Below are 21,922 nucleotides of genomic sequence, written 5' to 3' on the forward strand. Positions count from 1 at the left end.
GATGCAAGCCATAACAGGCTGCCAGTGGAGGTTGCTGAGCAGGGGGGTGACATGTGAATGTCTGGGAACATTGAATACCAGACGGGCTGCAGCATTCTGGATGAGTTGTAGGGGTCTGATGGCAGATGCTGGAAGGCCAGCCAGCAGAGAATTGCAATAGTCCAGGCGGGACAGGACCATTGCTTGAACAAGGAGCTGAGTGGAGTAGGTGGTGAGAAAGGGTCGGATTCTCCGGATGTTGTACAGGAAGAACCTGCATGCCCGGGTCACTGTAGCGATGTTCTTGGAGAAGGATAGCCTGTTGTCCATCACCACTCCAAGGTTTCTTGCACTAGGGGATGAGGTCACTGTGGTATCCCCTAGTGAGATGGAGAAATCAGATAAGGGAGAGGTTAAAGCAGGGATGAAGATCACCTCCGTCTTATCTGGGTTGAGCTTTAGATGGTGGTTGCCCATCCAGCTCTGGATGTCTCTCAGGCAGGCGGAGATACGGGTAGAGACCTGTGTGTCTGATGGGGGGAAGGAGAGAAAGAGTTGGGTGTCATCGGCATAACAATGATAGGAGATGCCATGAGCAGAGATAACGGGGCCAAGGGATCTCGTGTAGATGGAGAAGAGGAGGGGTCCGAGGACTGAGCCCTGGGGGACTCCTGTAACAAGGAGGCGAGGGGTTGACACTCCTCCAGCCCAGGACACCTGGGAGGACCGGCCAGAGAGATTGGATCCACTCTAAGGCTGTGCCACAGATCCCTGTAGATGCCAGGGAGGCTAAGAGGATGGAGTGGTTGACCGTGTCGAATGCCACAGAGAGGTCAAGAAGGATCAGGACAGAGGAGAGAGAGGTTGCTCGTGCAGCCTGAAGGGACTCGTTGACAGAGAGGAGTGCAGTCTCCGTCGAGTGGCCAGGTCTGAAGCCGGACTGGTGGGGGTCCAGCAGGTTATTCTGAGAGAGGAAGGAAGAGAGTTGGTTGGAGGTGGCTCGTTCAATGGATTTGGATAGAAAAGGAAGGAGAGATACTGGACGGTAGTTTTGAATGCAGGAGGGGTCAAGAGTGGGTTTCTTTAGGAGCGGGGTGATGTAGGCCCTCTTGAATGATGAGGGAAAGCAGCCAGAGGACAGAGAGGAGTTAACAAGGGAGGTAACAAATGGGAGGACGTCAGGCATGATTGCCTGAAAGAGGTTTGAGGGGATGGGGTCCAGGGCACAAGTAGCAGGGCGGTGGGAGAGCAGGAGGTGAGACACATCAGCATCTGTAAGGGGACAGAAAGAGGAGAAACAGGGGGCAGACACAGAAATGGAGGCAGGCATAGAAGTCGTGGTGGTCGAGAAGGTGCTGTGGATATCTGCAATCTTCTTGTCAAAAAATACCGCAAAGTCTTGCATTTGCGCCAGCTGCTCCACCATCTGCAGCAGTGGAAAAGAAAAGTTTCCATCTTCAGAGAACACTTCTATCCGGGGGACATTTTCGGCACCAAAATGTACCATACTGTGATGTACCCCAGGGAAGACAGAAGAGCAGGTCACAGGGAGAGACAAAAATTCTGGATTGCACCAGCATTTTATTTTGTAATGCAGAGCAAGAGCGAAAGTAAAAATAAACAAAAATACTTTTTAGCCTGTCCCCCTCACAGGTTCTGGGCTAAAATAATAAACAAAAATAAAAAAGGCAAAATAAATCAAAACCCGAATGGTAGCTTTTCAGCTTGGCATTTCCAGCTCTCTCTCTCTCTCTTTGGTGATGTGATGGTTCCCCGGTCTCAAGATGCCTACTATGGAAAGATGCATACTTTTTAATCTCCTGGACTGATTCATAACTAAGTCCAGGTTTGTGCCAACTTAAAAATGAAGAAAAAAGAACAGCATGGATAATCATCTATGTTAGCTATGTTATCTTCAAACCAGGCACTTTTATTTAAATACATTTACTCATGTTTCAATGTTATCAGTCATCTCTGTACATCTGTACATCTCAAACTCAATTGTCTTTGGTGTATAGCAAAAACAAAGGAATTGACCTTGCTGTTCTACTTTTTGAGGCGACTGTTGTACATAAAGAACTATAAGCATTTAAGCATTAATACATGGCGCCATCACACATTTCCCTTGTGGCTATACACTATGAAATAATTAACGTAAATATAGTTGCGTTATAAAGTGCGGTATAAAGATCACAAAAATAAATTAAATGCAGGTACTTGGTGTCATTCACTAACACTTGCAGGATACTAATAAATGCCAAAACAGTTGGAATATCAATCAATTCATAAAAATATGAAATTGTCCGACAGGAAGGCTTGTGATCTTCGCTTTATTACTGGAACTACAGCTGAAAACGGCTGTCACTTCTTAAAGTGAACTTGTGATTGGCTAAACACATAACACATGAACATCGGGAACATCGCTACAATGACACGGGCATGCAGGTTCTCCATGTACAACTATTACGACCTGGCAGACCGACGAGCAACTCCGGTCCTGTCTGCCTTAACAAATCTAAAACTTTTCATTCCCACCCACCATTCTACACTTAATTTCCCTATCATCTACGCTGTCATAGGGGTCGCAGAGCTAGTCTACCCAGATCGGTAGGATTGGCGGCCTTTATCAAATGAACCCGGTAGCGGAAATATCTCAGAAAAATCCATTTGGTAGTTTTTATTAAGAAGATGAGTGAAAATATTAGCATTTTCATAAGAGTTTTTTTGCGCTCTTCTAGAAACTTTTTAAAGCATTTCTCAGTTTCTCACCCAATTGGAACGTCCTACTTTTAAATGGACTAGTGCCTTTTCCTAATATCGGGTTTCCATGTGCTACGGTTGTTATTAAAATTGATATTTTGAGAACGAGGCCCTGTTGAAAATGAATGGTGAAAAGTTAGCAAGTGAATCTATAATGTAAGGCATTGCGCAACTGCGAGCCACGCACCTTACGGAACATACGGATTATACATTGCCAGAGCCATATGGAGCCAAAATGGAGTTTGAATAGCAGGCAGTCTTTTTCGTGTCATTTATCTTGGTGTACTTCAAAGGCATACTTTGCTATATTGACAGGCTACAACCAATGAGACCTGGTCCGTATTATTGTTTTCTCGTTGCTTGTATGACGTTACATCCCTGTCCATCTTCATGAGCCAATATCAACCCCTGGTGAAAAAGACACCTTGAGCTAGGTTTTGAAACAGCTGGTTGACCAGTTTGACCAGCTCCATAGGCTAATCCCAGAATCCCTATGTGTCCGATCTCAACACCGTGTACTGTAACAGTTTTATGTTCCTGGCTGTTGCATCTCACATACGCTAACTAAGAAACATTTCTGTACATTAGTGAAACGTAGCCTATGCTATATGGCGCTTCATATGTCAGTTATCAGGGGAAAATTTGACCGATTACTGATCATTAATGCTGGGTTATACAGTGAGAGCAATAATTATTTGATCCCTTGCTGATTTTGTAGGTTTGCCCACTTACAAAGAATGGAACTGTGTAGAATTTTAATCATAGGTACATTTTAACATTGAGAGACAGAACATCACACAATCCACAATAACAACATCATATAAATTTTATAAATTTAATATCATATTTTCACATGAAATAAGTATTTGATCCATAGAACAATAGGAGTTAATACTTGGTGGAGAAACCTTTGTTGGCAAGCACAGAGGTCAGATGTTTGTTGTAGTTTTTCACCAGGTTTGCACAGATCTTGGGAGAGATTTTGGTCCACTCCTCTTTGCAGATCCTTTCCAAATCCTTAAGGTTCCAAGGCTGCAACTCGAAGCTTCAGCTCCCTCCACAGATTTTCGATGGGATTTAGGTCTGGAGACTGGCTAGGCCACTCCAGGACCTTCATACGCTTCTTTTTGAGCCACTCCTTTGTTGCCTTGGCCGTATGTTTTGGGTCATTGTCATGTTGGAAGACCCATCCACGACCCATTTTCAGTGCTCTCACTGAGGGAAGGAGGTTGTTGCCCAAAATTTCCTGGTATATGGCCCCATTCACCCTCCCCTCGATACGGTGAAGTCGTCCTGTCCCCTTAGCTGAGAAACACCCCCAAAGCATAAGGTTTCCACCTCCATGCTTCACAGTGGGGATGGTGTTCTTGGGGTTGTACTCAGCATTTCTCTTCCTCCAAACACGGCGAGTCGAGTTGATGCCAAATAGCTCTATTTTGGTCTCATCTGACCACATCACCTTCTCCCAAGCCTCCTCTGGATCATCCAGGTGTTCTTTGGCAAACTTCAGATGGGCCTGTACATGTGCCTTCTTCAGCAGAGGAACCTTGCGCGCGCAGCAAGATTTTAATCCTTCACGGTGTAGTGTGTTACTGATGGTTCTCTTCGTGACTGTGGTCCCAACTGCCTTCTATTAACAAGCTCCTCCTGTGTAGTACTGGGCTGATCCCTGACCTTTCTCATGATCATTGATATCCCACGAGGCGAGATCTTGCGTGGAGCCCCAGACCAAGGGAGACTTTGTGTTTCTTCCATTTTCTAATAATTGCTCCAACAGTTGTTAACTTCTCACCAAGCTGCTTGCTTATTTTCTTGTAGCCCATCCCAGCCTTGTGCAGGTCTACAATTTTGTCCCTGATGTCCTTAGACAGTTCCTTTGTCTTGCCCATGGTGGAAACGTTGGAATATGATTGATTGTGTGGACAGGTGTCTTTTATACAGCTACATAACGATGTAACGAGTTGACACAGGTGTTTTGGGTAATGAGTTGAGATTAGGAGTGCTTCTTAATGGAAAATTAACTGGTCTGTGGGAGCCAGAATTATTGCTGATTGGTAGGGGATCAAATACTTATTTCATGCAAAAATACGATAATAAATTTATAAAAATTCATATGATGTTGTTATTATGGATTATTTTGTGATATTCTTTCTCTCAATGTTAAAATGTACCTATGATTAAAATTCTACACAGTTCCATTCTTTGTAAGTGGGCAAACCTACAAAATCAGCAAGGGATCAAATAATTATTGCTCCCACTGTGTGTGTATATATATATGTGTGTATATATATATATATATATATATATATATATATATATATATATATATATATATATATGCTACATATTTCAGGAGCACAGAGTAGAGGAGCGTTGTAGTAGAGTTAAGGAGTATGCACTTTACAGCTAATGGGACACACAGGCTATTTCTGACCGCTTTCAATATGTCAGTTAGCTCATCTGACATAGCTAACTATCTTGTTTGTTACTAGTAGCTAGCAATACAACTGTACAAAGCTATAATCAAGCTAGTGAACTTTTTTTACACCAACTAATGTGTTACTTCCCTAGCTATCTACCTATCTATACTTCAGGCTTTTGTTGCCCTGCTGCTCTAGGATCTGATTTTGCAAAATATCTAAGGAACATTATGTCTGACCCATACTTACTTTACACCACAAAAAACAGCATCTCTGGTTAGTCTGTAGCTATTGTAGCCATCAAATGTCTATCGGTGTGTCTTGTTGGGATAGCTGGCTAGCTCTATGCTTTTATGCTTAGCTAGCTAGTCCATATTGGCTTAGTTGCAAAGTAACGTTAACATTACTAGCTAATTGCATTTGCTAGCTACATGTGTAACGTTAAATAGGACAATTTAGCTATAATTTCTAGCTAGCTAGCTAAGCCAACAGCAGACTAGTTGTCTCCGGCAAGCTTACAAAACGACATTGCCTTAATGTAACGTTACCTCCAGATTTGCAGCTATCAACAGCTAGCACATCCTCGCATGAGGCATGACATCTTCTCTGTTCATTCTCTTTCACTGCCCGCCACTACATTAATTACCTGGATAGCTATCATAGCTAGCAATATAGGCAGAGCTAGGTAGTAAGTGTCTTCAATCATGCTGTAACGTTAGCTAGTTTGAACAGTAGAGTTAGCGTATGGTTGGTTGGTCACGTGAATAGCTAGCAAACGTATATTTAGCTAACCTGTGTAGTCAGCAGCTGTTGACATGATCTTGTGATGGAGCTCCCCAAATCCTAACCATAACTGTTAGTAAATTTGAAAAACAACAGACCCTCGATCACAATGAAAAAAGTCTAACTTTCTTGTTTTTATCCTTGTTTTTTTAACTTCATTTTTTTAACGGCAAACTGGAAAGAAAAAACGTAATATGCTCACACAACCCTACATAGGTTTCACCACATGCAGTGCCATGTAATTCCAATGTAGGGATGAAGGGTAAAACTGATAAATACAGCGAGTGGTCTTTATTTTTTTAAGATTCTACATGTCCTGGAGCACCTGTTACGATGTGATCATGAACACCACTACGTACCAACATATTTAAATAACAAAACTATGCACCCCCCCGGCCCAATGAGCTTACAAGATTTCCATTTTCATCTAAAAATTTAACTTTTCAATGCAATTCACTTATGATTATCCTTATACTACAAGTACACATATCATATAATGAAATATTAACTGTTTATCGACAAGTTTATACAGTTTAAAGCATTTTTTATCATGAAAAAACTGGTTTAAGCAGGTGTGTTTAATGTTGCAGCTGATTGGTGTATGTAGCACACTATATTTACTTTATATCAGTGGTCACTTTATCTTGCATTCCAAACGAGCAGATATTTTGAGGATAACTTTGTCGTATTTAAAGGAGCTGATTTGAGAAGCTACAGCAACTGCGACTGACCCTGTGGAAATAATTGCTGCCACACACACACATACACATAGACTGACCCTGTGGAAATATCTGAATGTGTTTCTAAGCAGATCAGCTTTCAGCATCTAGCATGTGTGGTTGTGATCTCTTCTCTTTTTGTGCTTGCTTAGTGACCTAGCTAACTAGTTGGTTTAAAACAAACATCTGCTTGCAATGGCACAAGCCAAACAGTAGCCGAAAGTTTTGGCAAAATCAGGACAATTGCCGTAACTTCAACTATTTCATTTTTCATGTACCCAGAACTGCACTAGCACTTATATTTTTAAGCTGGAGCCTTAAAGCAATAGTTCACCAAACAATTATAATAATAAATAATTCTCCATCACAAATTAATGGTAAAGATAGGAAAGCCTTTGGGCTGAAATTAGCTGGTTCATATTTTTTCCATTGATTTTGATATTAAGACCCATTTAACTGCTTAACATTTAGAAATACATGTGGATATTTCAAATTAGGATATGGAGATATATACTGACTGAACCAAATGGATTTTGATATTCCTCTATGACTATTATTTTCATTGTCATGCCTTGAATGTGAGTGATAATTTTTTTTCTTCTTCAGAGCATTAATTACTAGAAAGTAACAAGACACATAATTGGTACATTTTAAGTACATATAGCAACAAAATATCACCCAATTAATTTCTAGAAATTAATCCACTCCTGCATTCCTCTGAAAATAATCTATTTGGTTGTTGAGAATATTTGATTGAATCCTCAGCAGCCTGCCTAGTGGTAAATTTGAAGTAGACCACCATAGTTACAGTACCCATAGGAGGTATTAATGCACTGTGTGTTGGAAGCCTTGCCAGTGCATAGGTCAAGATAATGTTCTCGGTGCTTCCTGTCTGTGAATTTCCTGTCTTTTTTGGCTTTTGCAAATCATTATCTCTTCTTTAAATGTAGTTTTTGGGTTGAATTAATGTGAATTTCATGAAACCCAACTACTTACCGTGATATGTATTTTTATTAATTAACCTGTCGCGTGGAACCCTAATTTATTTTTGCTGTGTTTTGAGGCTTGAAACTCCAGAGTTGAGCATCATAGACTTGAAAATGCCTTGAATGAAGGAAGACACGTGTACCATTTACCATACAAACTTATTTGAGTTTATTTTCATAATTTAGGTATAAAGTGCTACAGATGCAAAACAATATACATGAAAAGACAAAAATTACATTGTCCTCCTTTATTTTGCAATTAAATATGAGTCACAGTCTAGAGATAAATGTTTACATTTCCTGAATAATACACTCATTGGCACAAGTGTACGAAATCTGAGGGCAATATACAGAGATAATAAAGATCTATGAAGCAACATTTTATTCGTGTACCCTGGTGTCTCCAAATCTATCCAAAAATACTGAATCATGCATAATTTCCAAGTGGGAATTACCATCTTTTTATTGAAATATCTAGGGGTCCCAAAACCTATCCGAAACCATTATGAGGAGGAATAAAATGCTTTGTCCATTGTAAACCATACAACTTTTGGTTGTTTAAGATGAAACATCAATATCACATTGAAAAATAATGTAAAATAAATGTATTTTAAAAAAGCATACCTGCCACTATGAGCCAGGAACCTTGCTAACATTGCCCAGTGCTGCCCAAACATTCAAGCTATTTATACTGAACACGCAGTGGCTGTTCTAAGTTTAGAATTAGGCATGCCATACACCATTGGAAATCTTGTACTGTCCTCTAGTGGACAAAAAGTTCTACCTCAAACCAGCATAAATGCCTGCCCCTGCTTGCTATTTGCATGTCTATTTCTCTATCGAATTGTTCAACATAATATATGAGTCATGAAAGAGACATGGCTATGTGTTTATTTATTTACAGATATTCATGGTGGAATGATTGTGGCATAATTACACAATAATTCCACTTGTTTATTTTACTATTCAGTGAGCAGTGTTTTTCAATCTATTGAAAGGTTAAGGTTTGTTGCTATGACAGAATACACATTTTTGGAGGTGAAATGTTGTATGTATCCTTGAGTTACTCAATGTGTTACAATAGCTGCAGGGTGGCCTGTAGCATACGCACATGACTGTAGCACATGACTGGGACACGCAAGGTCGGTGGTTCAATCCCCAGTGTAGCCACAATAGTATCTGCACCGCCATTGGGCCCTTGAGCGAGGCCCTTAACCCTGCATTGCTCCAGGGGAGGATTGTCTCCTGCTTAGTCTAATCAACTGCACGTCAGTCTGGATAAGAGCGTCTGCCAAATGTCATTAATGTAATGTAGAAGAGACTGGGCAGGGGGTGCTTGTTAACTGGCCATACTACACAACAATGGTGAAAATCCTTGTTTGATTCGTTTAGTATCTCATTTGCACATATGATATACAGTGTCTTAGGTTTCAACCAAAATATTAACCATTTCTTTTTGATTTTATTCATTACAGATGGCAGTATTTTCCCAAGCCAGTTACTGAGACATTATTTTTTAAGTTTTTACAGATTTTAGTTGATTTGTGTGAATTTATTCAACTGGGACAACTGAACAGAAAAAGGGGATACTGCGATTAATGCTGTTCAGTGCACTAAAACCTTTTTTAATGTTCAAATATTTCTTTTTTCTGAATGACAAGAAGGTGTTTTACCAACTTCTCACCACAAAAATGTTCACTGGGTGGAGTTATAATGTAGCGTTACTTTGTTGACTTTGCATTCTTCCAAGTTGTTGTTTCCAATTACTCTTGAAATGTATGCTGTCATTATCAAAACACTTTGTGAATGGCCCAGATGATTTTAACAGCATACTGTAAGCCTTGCCCATATGGAAATGTAATATGTGAACATACAGTCGGCTCAAGAATTGGCTTGATATTACTTGATAAATATGCACAAAAATACTATAAACTAAAAAAATAATACAATCAATGATATAAGCTTTATTTTCCAACATACATAAAGTAGTGTCCTTGTCATTTCAGACCACAGGTTTTTGATGGGATTTTAAATCTGGAGTCTGAGATGGCCATTGCAGAACATGGATGTTATTTTCATTTAACCATTTCTCTGTGGCTTTTGAGTCACAGCTTCCTAGCAGAAACAACCATTTGCCGACAAACATGTAGATGTTTATTGCCAAGACATTGAATTTTGGTTTCATCAGACCATAGCACTCTTCCAGTCATTATGACATCAACTCCAATTCCAGATGCTCGGTTTTGTTTATTGTGCTCAGTAAGAGCTTTCCTATGGTATGGAGGTGCCATTCTACAGTTATTTTTTCCAAACAATCTCTGCAATTCCTAAACTGTGGGTCCTTGAGAACGTTATGGCCTCCCTCATCATCTTCCTCACTGCCCGTGTGGACAATGTGCACCTGTGTCCTCTTCCTGACAAGTTTTCAACCATTTCATGTGTAAAAAACACATGCACGCACGCACGCACAGACACACACATTATTGCCCTTACAGTGTATGTACATACCTTCTATGTATTTTCTGTACCAATTCCCAGAGTTCAGTTCTCCATGACAAAGGGATTTTGCATGCTTGTTTAATTCATTTTTATATTCATGATGGAATGACACAAAATAGTTCCTTTAGACTGAGATTAACTAAAGTAAATATATATATATATATATATAGATTATATTTACAATAATTGTTAGGGGTGCCAATAATTTTGACACCAATGATTTTCTAAATAAATAAATTACTTAATAAAAAGTAATAAATAGTTTTCCTTTTTGTTTGAACATAAAATATAATTTATTATGTGTGTTATAATCTGTGTTCTTCATCCTATAAATTAATTTCGGAGCCCACTGTATGTCCCCATACAAAAACAAGACTGATATATGATAGATACGGTTTATTAGATTCCTGTATGGGTGCTGTCAGCTTCTTGAAGAAATGGTATCTGATCTCCAGTAACAATCTATTTTTTCTTGCGGAAGATGGCTTAATGGTATGGGTCCATTTCAAAGGAATACTTTGTGCAGTTGCTAGAGTGAGGGGGGGGGGGGGGGTTAGGATTATTAGGATTATCTATCTATTTCACAGAAGGTATCAGGAATGGTATCACAAGGCTTAACCGGCAATTGCATTTTTTTTCCCCACAAGGGGTTCGTAAACCGTTTTCAAAACTTTTTTATACAACACTACCTCAAAGAGATAAATACACTATATGTCAACTAAAAATGGATAACGTGAATATAATTGAGTAAGAATGGGAGAACTTATGTCAGAGAGAAAACATCTCACATGAGTTCAGCTCTACAGGTTTTTCCATCACTCCTGCACAGAGGAGTCATCATATAAGGTATTCTGATTGTTGGAGATAGTGTGGGTCTTTTGAAGCCAACCACTGTCACATATTTCGGAATTGACTATTAGTGAGTTCTGACTGTTCAAAAAATTCACAATGGAATGCAGAAAGTATTTGAAGTATTCTATTCAAGTGGATGGTTCTCAATACAGGAGACCTAACTTTTGAGAAGGTAGACTTTTATATCACATACTGTCAAATTTTGCATGCTGCAAGCAAGAAAGCCATCATCAGAAAGTGGTTAAAGCTAGAAACACCTTCAATTGATATTTAGACTGACATCATCCAAAATATTTACACAATGTAAAGGATAACTTTATCCATAAAGCTGCAACAGAATATGTTTAAAAAAAGTCAGTACATTACACCTTTACAACAAACATTTGTGTTGAATATATTAGCTTTACTGAAATTCATGAACAATTGTTGGAACAACCAATGTTTCTGGTTCTATTTAAATATAGTATCATATATGTTATAATTAAAAGTATTTTATTGTTATTTCTGTATCTTAAAGAAAAATATGTGGACATACAGTGCCCTCCATAATGTTTTGGACAAAGATCCATTGTGTCTTGATTTCCCAGTGATTTCACAATTTTAGATCAGGAATTACACAATTACCATGTGGTTAAATTGCGAATTCTCAGATTTTATTAAAGGGTATATTTTATACATTGGTCTCACCATGCAGAAATTAAAGCGGTGTTTATACATAGTCCTCCCCTGCCCCCATTTCAGGGCACCATAATGTATTGTTAATAATTCTGGCATGTTAGACAGTGTCTTAGGTTTTAACCAAAATATTAACCATGTTGTAGGGGTCCTCGCACGGGGCTCCAAATTATGTAGGGTCCTCGCACGGGCCGCCAAATAACGCAGGGATTTTACTCTCTACGAAACCGGGGCGCCAGTTAAACGCTGTGTAGCAGTATAACTGCAAAAAGTAATCAGTCTCATAAAATTACTATTATCAGAAATATCTAACCACAAATTTAGTATTTTAATTAATAATTAAAATAACCAATATTAATGATTAAACATACCGATAACCTGAAGGTTGGAAGTTCTTCGAAAGACTGCTTTAACTCGGCTCTCATGTCTATGTGATTCCAAAACGGACACCGGGGTGTAATAAAATATATTTATTAAACAGACGTAAAACACAGAACAGATAAACTAACGGGAAGTTAGTATGGAAATTTAGTTGGGTATGTGTGTGTGCGTGTGTGTGTGTGGAGCGCGCAAGCGCGCGTGTCGCTTGAACAAAGGAAAGGTAAAAGTAGGAGTAGCTAGCTTGGGTAAGCTAGAGTTCTGGCTATGTTAGTTATTGTTAGCTGTGAGAAGGCTACTTGCGTGGTTTACTCTATATATGCGCAAAAGACGGCGAATCAATTCACGTACATATATAGCTAACAAAATACATTCCAATTATAAGACGACAAGTATGGAAACACAGATTCACAAAAACAGTTAAGACTAAACTAAACACTGGCTATGCCTGAATGTTTGTTCTCTTACTGAGTCCATACGCATTGGATCCAAAAGACGTGCTGTCCTTGTAGGAGCCGCGATGGTGCCGTGAATGTGTGTCCTGGAGAGATGCACAGGCTGGGGCGTCTTAACCGCGCGTTGTCGTCTGGTCCGCTCGGTTGCTGGAAGGATGTTCGTTGGTCCCTTATCCGGGTGGAAAAGTGTGTTGCTGTTGTTCTTTGGTGAGCTTTGCAGGGTTAAACTGATGTAGCGTTCCGCGTACACCAGTTTCCACTCGCTATAGGCCACGAAGTTACCGCGAGGTAACTGGGTGTGTCCGTAGGCCTGGTAGTGCGCTGTGCAGCATTCAGCCTCTGTCCGAGTCTCGGAGCAGATGAGCTGAAGCGAATGGCCAAAAAGGGTGCGTCAAAGAGAAGAAGCAGAAAAAGCAGAAGAAAGATCCCAAGAACGTGTCTTGCTCTTATACGGACCGTTTATTGCTCCCGCCATTACGGGATTGGCTGAACCAAGTTAGACGTCATTCGTGGTGCACTGGTGAGCTTACTAATTGCAAAGGGACTGGCAGGCCAAGGAAGCCCTCCACAGCTGATGACAAAAGAATTATCTCCACAATAAAGACAAATTCCCACACAAAAACAGAGGTGTTTTGTGGGTCAGGTGTGCAGGTCAGGCATGGATTTGTCAAAGACCAGTGTCTGCAGACTGTCCCATGAATAGCAGACTTCAGGCAGTCATTGCATGCTAAGTAAATGCAACGAAAGTAAAATAAAAATACTAAATTACTTTTATTTACATAACATTGCTGTGTCTCAAACATTATAGTGCCCTGAAATGGGGGGAATACGTATAAATAGGGTTGTCATTTCTACATGGTGAAACCAGAATTTATAACCAAAAATGCCCTTTAACCACATTATTTTTTTATTTATTACAAAACTCTAATTGTGGAGTACAGAGGCAAATAAATAAATGATTGTTATTTGTCCCAAACCTTATGGAAGGCACTGTACACATTTTTTTAAACCTTGTTTGAAATGCTATACTGTGTATTGCCTTGTAATCTCTTGAAAAGAACAGAAATCAAATGGAGACACCATTTCAGTCAAATAATCACTCAATCTCAGCTATCAATCATTAACAGGGATCTGTACTGAATAAACCATGACTAGGTACAGTTGAGCCCTCCTGAATGAGTTTTCCGGTGTTTTGCCAGGTGAGATGAACAAGAGAAACTTTTCCCACATTGGGAACAGTGGAATGGCCGCTCTCCCGTATGAGTACGCTGGTGTATTATAAGGTGTGATGTAGATGCAAAGCTCTTGTCACATTGGGAACAATGGTATGGGCGCTCACCTGTGTGTGTTCGCTGGTGATCGGTCAGATGGCATGACTGAATAAAGCTCTTCCCACATTGTAAGCACTGGTATGGTCGTTCACCAGTGTGAATTAGCTGGTGTCTTTTCAAAGCACTTGATCTAGTAAAGCTCTTCTCACACTGGGAGCAGTGGAATGGACGCTCTCCTGTATGAGTTCGCTCATGTTTTTTCAGAGTAGTTGATCGACTGAAACTCTTCCCACACTGGGTACACTGGTAGGGGCGCTCACCTGTGTGAATTCGCATATGACCTCTTAGATTGCTTAAATGATTAAAGGTCTTCCCACACTGAGAACAGAGATGCTGGCTCCCACCTGTGTGAGTTGGCTCATGTACTGCAAGGAGAAATGCAGATATGAAACTCTTCCCACACTGGGAGCAGCTGAATGGACGCTCTCCAGTATGATATCGGCGGTGTTGTATTAGAGAACTTAACTGAGTGTAACTCTTGCCACATTGGGAGCAGTGGTATGGGCGTTCACCTGTATGAGTTCGCTGGTGTACAACCAAGGTTTTAGGCAATTTAAAACTCTTTCCACAATGGGTGCAATGGTATGGACGCTCCCCTGTATGGTTACGCTGGTGTCGTGTCAGGTCTGATTGAGATCTGAAACTCTTCCCACACTCAGAACAGGGGTATGGGCGCAGCTCTATATGAGTTCGCTGGTGTGTTGTCAGGTGTGATGAAGATCTGAAACTCTTACCACATTGGGAGCAGTGGTACGGCCGCTCTCCTGTATGAGTTCGTTGGTGTATTTTCAGGACTGACAAACTTACATAGCTCTTTCCACACTGGGAGCATGGGTATGGGCGTTCTCCAGAATGAGAACGTTGGTGCAGTATCAGATAACCTGACTGAGAGAAACTCTTCCCACACTGGGAGCACTGGTATGGGCGCTCTCCTGTATGAATTCGCATGTGCAATGCAAGACGTGATGCAAATTTGAAACTCCTTCCACACTCAGAACATGTGTGAGCTCCTGGTGTGTCTGAGTCTATGATAATTGTGTCATACTCCTCCGAGTGAACCTTCTCAAAGTGCTGGTGAAGTTTCTCTTCTTTCATGTGAACAAAGGGGCACTGGGAGCAGGCAAACACTTTAGGTGGAAGTTCATCAGTCTGCCCTGCGGTGAGAGAAGAAAATAGATGAACAGGTTGTGATAGATGTATTCAATATACACATACAGAAACTAGAATGAAACAAACAGTCTAGCCAGCATTTTGAGATACTACACCAGTGACCTTGTGACATTGGAGGATTGGATTAATTTCATGATCAATTAATTTTCCTTTTTTTGCTGCCCTTGTTCATAGGGTCATTTTAATAGAGAATGATCCCATTACAATATTTAAATGATGAAGAAGTCTTTGTGTTCAATGGATTTGTTTATTTTTATGACTATACTGTACACTAATCCATATTTTAGAGTTTATTTTCAAGGTATAATTCTACTATCAAATTTTCTTTTTACCTGTGTTTTCTTCCCTGGAGGAGATGACAGAAGATCCAAGGGAGGGTCCAGCACAGACCCTGTAAAAGATACATAAAAAAGCATTTATTTATTTTCTAAGTGACAGCAACATGGAAATAATACACATAGTCAATCACAAACTTTACTCTTACTCTTTCTCTGATGAACCTAGCAGTTTTGAATGGTTCTCCAAACTGCCAATCTTCCTCTTCTGGGTCTGTATTTTAGGCTTTTTGGATTGACAGGAAGTAACAGAAGATGACTGCCCCTCCTCTTCCTTTTTTAAACAATGTGATTTCACTACATTCTTCTGCCCTCGGTCAGATTGGGGACTTTCATTGATTTGATCTTTCTTACTCTGTTCATCTCTCTCTCTTTCTCGTTCGCTCCAGAGTCTTTTGACCTCTTCATCTCTCACACCACCCTCTTTCTTAATCTCCATACTCTGCCTTTCCCCACCCTCCTCTTCCTTTATGTTGCACAGTATGTCTTCTTCCTCCCTACACATCCAATATCCAGTCTCCCTCGCCTCTCTCTCTTCAATGCTTTCTCTTCTGTTCAGACTTGATCCCAGCTCTAGCACTGTGCAACCTGTGCTTCCCATAATAGTTTTTTTGTCTTCACCTGAAGAGTCAAGTATACATTCTGACTCTATTTGCTTATTATAGTCAGACTGCTCAGTGGAATCCACAAATCTCCTAAATGGACAGAGGAATTGAGGGGAGACACAGTCATCCATGGAGGTTGAAGTTGCTGAGAGAGATGGAGAAGGAGAAAATTAATCAATTCCTGTTTGTATGACCAATATATTTATGGCCTAAATGCTCACACAGGTCATGATATTATGCATCTTCTTTAAACAAATGAAACAATATCCATTTTTCTCTGCCTAACTGAATGTCCAATAATATTTATAGTTTACTCATTTTGCAGATGCTTTTAGCGAAAGCAACTCACAAAAATGCTTTTCATATGATCAGCAAACACCACTAATACTAGACATTGCTAGAGATAGGCAATTATAATCAAGCGGCACTGGTAATAAAGGCAGAGGTTGCATTAACACAGAATTCTGTGCTTTCTACATGGATGAAGGAAGCCAAAATGCAGGAAAATAAATACCTGTATACCCCGTTCTACAAACGCAGATATTCCGAGTTTCTTTTTTAAAGATAACAACGGCAATATATAAAACAACCACTACGAGCCATTAATAAACATTAGTTTACAGGAGGGCTGTTGACGATAAAGTGTTAGCTAATGCAAACAATTAATTGTCCTCCGTCTCCCATAATCCAATTGCTGTGCGAAAGGCTACTTTCACTACACAGAAAAGGAGATCATTGTCATCTAAAAATATCAAAACACTAGTCTCTCAACAATTGGTAAACAGGGCCGGCAGAGGCACTGGGCAAACTGGGAATTGCACAGGGCGCCAGACCACTAGTAGGTGCAGCACCATGATGAGCTTAGCAAAAATTAAGAGCACGTTCATTGAATAATCGATGGCTTTGCCAAGAGCATTTTCATACTCTGAGCAGTGGTAAGGGGTGAGCGAATAGTGCAGGGGTCGGCAACCCTGGTCCTGGAGAGCTGCAGGGTGTGCTGGTTTTTGTTTTCGCCTTAATACCAGCAACTGATTCATACCCAAGAAACCAGGTGAGGCGAGTTAACTGTGTAATCCACTGCTTTAATCGATCAGTTAAGTGCTGAGTAACAACAAAAGCCAGCACACCCTGCGGCTCTCCAGGACCAGGGTTGCCGACCCCTGGAATAGTGCATACCTCATATCCGTTTCCGTTAAACCAATTAAATTACCCATATCCGTATCCATTACTCGTACTTGGAAGTGGGCATGACATAACCTGGAAGTGGTGTCGTTTAAACATTGTAATTTGCAGTACAAGACTTTCACCTGAAGCACAACTACTACAGTTTCTAATCTACCTATTCCAGTCATTGCCCTGTCATCTACCCGCAGCCTTATTTAAAGAACTGAACAATCATTTATCAATAAAAAAACCGAGGCTCAAATTCACAAACTTATTGAAGTTAAGGTGCGAGAGGCAACCAAGAAGTTTGGTGTCCCCCGGATGACCCTGGCCGACAGAGTCAGTGGTTGGTTCACCCATAGCGGCCGCAGTGTACTTACCTCTAGGGTCTTTCAGCGAACTTATCCCTGGTTATGGGTATGCACTTTGTTGTACGTCGCTCTGGATAAGAGCGTCTGCCAAATGCCAATAATGTAAAAAAATGTAATGCAGTGGGCCAAAACAGTTGCTTGGACCAGAGGATGAGGTGGCACCATTATTATATTAACAACTAATATGTTTTTCCATCACCTTGCATTTGATTTTCAGAACAGAACACAGCAGTGTTGCATTGCTACATTTAACTGCTAGATAGACCATTATTTTGTGAAAACGGCACACCTCTACAGTGTGAATGACCATCCATATCGTACATTAAACACTAGATTTGAGTTTTCCCGGAAGCCACAAGATAATTTTAGGCTTTTCAAAACTAGAATATTCATAGTATAACGATGACCGATTTTTCTGTTCACCTTTTTCATCGAAAATGGTCACCATGTGTGTATTGTTGTCATAACAAATATGATGGTCACAAAGTTGCGTTTTTACAGAATCCCAGTGGTGAGGGAGAATGAGGGAGAGGATATGAGTTTAAACCAATCCAGGAGGAATTTATGGCTAGCTAGAATAAACCGGAAAGATTTCTTGCCTTCATAAACCAGCAGTGTGTTCTGATCACTTCATTCAAGGTAGAATCTAGCCAATGTTGACAACTAACGTTAACGTTAGTATCAAGCAGGGTAACATTAACCGGCTAGTTACTTAACGGTAGTTGGTTGGTTAATGTTAGCTAGCGTTCACTAATTTATGACAACGTTAACAGAGAGATCCTTATCTTAAATGAGCACACTGGCTACTCTGCTAGTAATCTTAACTAGTCTGTCATTTGGCTAAACAGCAGCTATTTGGCTGTAATACATGTGCTGTAAGATTAATCAGCCACCTCAGCTACATTTTCCCTTTATTTCCAGGCAAACCGGAATGGCAATTTTCAAGTTTTGTTTTTCCAGGTTGTATGGATCTAATCCATTGATAAGACTATTTTCTTTCTTTATATCATCTCCATGATAGTTTATCTAAAGTGTCTTTATATTTCATGTTGGTATTAGTTGGTTCTGGTTGTCTTTTGTGATATTTTGTCTGCATGCCTTGACAGAGGTTAGTATTTTAGCCCACTGGTGCACTGTGCATCTGTACAATATGGCTGCGGTTTGTTTCAACTGACGTCACGGAATATTATGAATATACAAATAAGCTTTACTGAGTGAGCTAGCTCCTTGCCTTGTATATAATCACATGGCTGATATCAAACAAAATTATCTCAAAAACTACTCATCGTAAAAATGTCAACTTAGTATAGAAATGCTCAAAAGACTTTCAGCTTGTCAGAAACATAATAAAACAAATATTGGACATTGTTGTCAAAAGATATAGCTAATTTAGGACAAATACCCTACTCATTACATTACATTACTACTCCCGCTGTGTTATGCCTGCCCCTGAGAAGGGGTGTGGCTATAGCGGTGACACGTTGCCGGTCTGGTCTATGCCCACTATTTTTTTTACTTGAATCAGAACAGAAACAAACCGAAAGCGTGAGGATATGAAAAGCACAGGAAATCTGTGCGTGGGCCTTAAAAAAAATGGATGTCTGAATGTATTCATTTTGTGGAGCGCTCATAGCATGTAGCCTACTGATTATCACAGCGAACAAAACCAATAAGGCAAAATTTATTTACATCCATACATAGTTGTGATATTTGAGTTTTTAAAAGAAAGATCACAATAGATTTTAAATGTATTAAACATAAGATGATGAGGTAGCCATAGAGTTTTGCATTGTTTGGAGGCTAGCCAGCTTGTCGTCCTTCCCCAGTCACCTGGCAAACAACACATCAGCTGAGGTTTTCACTTTAGTGAAGTGAAGTTTTCACTTTATCTAACCAATTATAGTATGAGCAATCAAATTATTTGGCTATGTAACTAGCTGGCTCTATAACTAAGATATGGTAGCCTACAACAAACAATACAACTAACTTATAGTTTGAGAGAAATAAAAGGTTTAGCTAAACACAGATGATGGAACACGAAAGGAACGTGTAGCTGCCCAAATTGCACTCCAGACAAGCGATCACTGAAACTCTTGCTTATCTAGTTAGAAAACAATACCAGTTCGCTATCAGTAACAACAAAAAATTAGCTATTACTAGTTAGCTTCCCGAATTCACAAATATCCAGCTGAGGCACAACGCTTGGGCAATCGCTCATATTGACTATATTTTACCATAGTAAGTGGATACTTGTAAATTCTTCAAGCTAACTATAGCTCATTTGCTTGTTGCTACCAATAACAAACTGGTATTGTTTTATAATTATATATGTAGTCTTCACTTGGATAATAAGCAATAGTACTACTATACTAAAAAGAGTTTCAGTGGTCACTTGTCTGGAGTGCAATTTGGGCAGCTACACAAACAATCAGAATAAGCCCCCATGCCATTGGCTGTGGCAGTTAGAACCAATTTTCAACCAATGAGCTTGAATTGTTGTACAGCTGTACAATGTTTTGATACAGAGTGAAGGCCAGACAAATGTACACTTTGAAACCCAAATTTAAGGACTATAAACACAGGCAGAGGGTGAGGGTGAGTCAACATGTCAGTGAGCCTTTTTCAATGATAGGAAATGATTTACGATGGTCTTGTAACAATGTTTTAACACAAAAATCTTACCTATTGCACCTTTAACTTTGAAGAGGTTTTTCACAAAAATGTGGTTTGGTGGCACTCAAAATGCAATGGGACACGACTCCCTTGATATCTGGAGTAGAGATAACTTTGGTATTTTTTTAAAATAAGTTTTGGGGTCAATGTGATTGATTTAAAAATATAAAAAATGTTAAATAAATATTTAAGCTTCCGAACCAGAATGCATAGCCTAAGTGTATTGCTGCGGTCAAATCATAGAACAGAAGTACTGGAAGTGTATGGTCTATGGAAGAGACCTGACGCGTCCGATGTACAGGGAAAAAGAGCAGCTGGCACTCTTGATTGAATAGTTTTGTTGCATCACTTTCAGAATATTCACAGAACAGCAGCTGACGGCAACACACTCTTATTTGCATGTTCTTTTGCTGACTTAATTAACATTTGCAAAACGTTTGGATGAACTTAACCCCATTTGAAAAATAACAAGCGCCCGCTGCATTTGGTCATTGAAGCAAGATTATTGAAAGTTTTACGGTCGTTTTAAAATCAAATCTTGAAAGTTGGAGTATAGCATTATCCCTATTAAATCTTCTCCCTTAATAGAGAACTATGGGGGTGCCAAGGGATGTGGCCACGTATTTTCCCATCCCCCTATCCGCCCGTTCGGTAACAAGTGTCATAGTACAATTATGATCGACGTACATTTATTAATTTGGCGTATTATGGCGAAATTGACGCACGTTAATTAGTGTATTACTATATTATAACTATTTTTAATGCCCCACGTTCGAAAGAGGCAACATTCCAGCCGCTTCCGCGAACATTGCTGCATCTTCTCGTTTGGAGAGCACGAAGGTACTTTGTTACAATACGATACTTGTAAAGCTGTTTGCGGTTTGCTTACAATTAATGAAATTGTTTACATAAATATTGCACGTACTAGGCCTAAGTACGAAAGGAAAGCCGCTAGCCTGGTATTGGCAGAATCGTTAATCATTCCAAACTGTGGTGCTGTATGAAACCAACCACATACATTGGCGGCAGCATCTTAAAAGGTTTATCTAACTCTCAAGAGTCGCAACTAAGTTACTATGCACAAACGTGAGTTGGACCCGACTGAATTTTTCTTGACATTAAAAGAAACATGCGTGCGTGAATAGCCTACTGTTTCTTGAACATTTTGAATTTCAACCATACAACTTTAATAAATAAAGCTTAAAGAAAGCACTTCTGAATTAATTTTATGAACTCTCAACGTATGTGTTATATCAACAAACTAACCAAGTTCCTAGGACCAGGGTTGATACACACTGCGGCAGAAGCATAATCTTATTTCCATTTTATGGAGCAGAATGATAGGCCTACGTACCGGTGTTTTTGATCCCCGAACTACTCAGTGTTTCCATCGTTGTGGTGTTGCCTAACCTTCGATCTGTTATAGGAAAATTAATTATTATTTTTTTTTTTTCAAATTAACTACAAACTAATAACTAACTATTCAAGTGTGAAACATAATCCAAAATATTGGTCAGAGTTCCCTCTCGCTTTTTCAAAGGAGAAAAACGAGCTTTGGAGGAGGGCAGCTCCGTGAAGGAGACTTCCGGTTCGCATTTATCAAAATAAAAGTTCGGTAAATAATTTTTTGGCCTGTAATCTTGTTGTTTTTCTTCTACAGTTGGATATAATTATGATTTAACTGCCGAGAATATAAGATTGTGCACTCATTTTTGTTAAACCTATTTTGCCAGCATTTGCTGCATTTCACCTGTAGCCCAAGTATGA

The 21,922-nt window shown here is 39.7% G+C and overlaps 1 protein-coding gene across 3 annotated transcripts; it reads right to left on the reverse strand.

Moving 5' to 3' along the window:
- Positions 1-12,128: 12,128 nt before the first annotated feature.
- LOC133127082 (zinc finger protein ZFP2-like) lies at positions 12,129-21,679 on the reverse strand. Of its 3 annotated transcripts, none has more exons than XM_061239710.1 (4): positions 21,510-21,679; positions 15,492-16,092; positions 15,340-15,398; positions 12,129-14,991 (listed from the first exon to the last, which is right to left on the reverse strand). In XM_061239710.1, the coding sequence occupies exons 1-4, from the start codon at positions 21,544-21,546 to the stop codon at positions 13,658-13,660; spliced, it is 2,031 nt and encodes a 676-aa protein (XP_061095694.1). In that variant the 5' UTR covers positions 21,547-21,679; the 3' UTR covers positions 12,129-13,657. The 3 variants fall into 3 exon arrangements, with proteins under 3 accessions (XP_061095694.1, XP_061095695.1, XP_061095696.1); XM_061239711.1 differs by lacking the exon at positions 21,510-21,679 and adding an exon at positions 20,165-20,319; XM_061239712.1 differs by lacking the exon at positions 21,510-21,679 and adding an exon at positions 17,492-17,545.
- Between the last annotated feature and the right edge of the window lie 243 nt (positions 21,680-21,922).

Source organism: Conger conger, chromosome 4 (assembly GCF_963514075.1).
Source record: "Conger conger chromosome 4, fConCon1.1, whole genome shotgun sequence".
Classification (NCBI taxonomy): domain Eukaryota; kingdom Metazoa; phylum Chordata; class Actinopteri; order Anguilliformes; family Congridae; genus Conger; species Conger conger.

Coding starts and splice junctions, on each gene's coding strand:
- LOC133127082 (XM_061239710.1), bottom strand. CDS start 21,546: ATGGAAACACTGAGTAGTTCGGGGATCAAAAACACCG. Junction 16,093..21,509: donor TTCGGGGATCAAAAACACCG/GTACGTAGGCCT, acceptor CATCTCTCTCAG/CAACTTCAACCTCCATGGAT. Junction 14,992..15,339: donor CTCCAGGGAAGAAAACACAG/GTAAAAAGAAAA, acceptor CTCTCACCGCAG/GGCAGACTGATGAACTTCCA.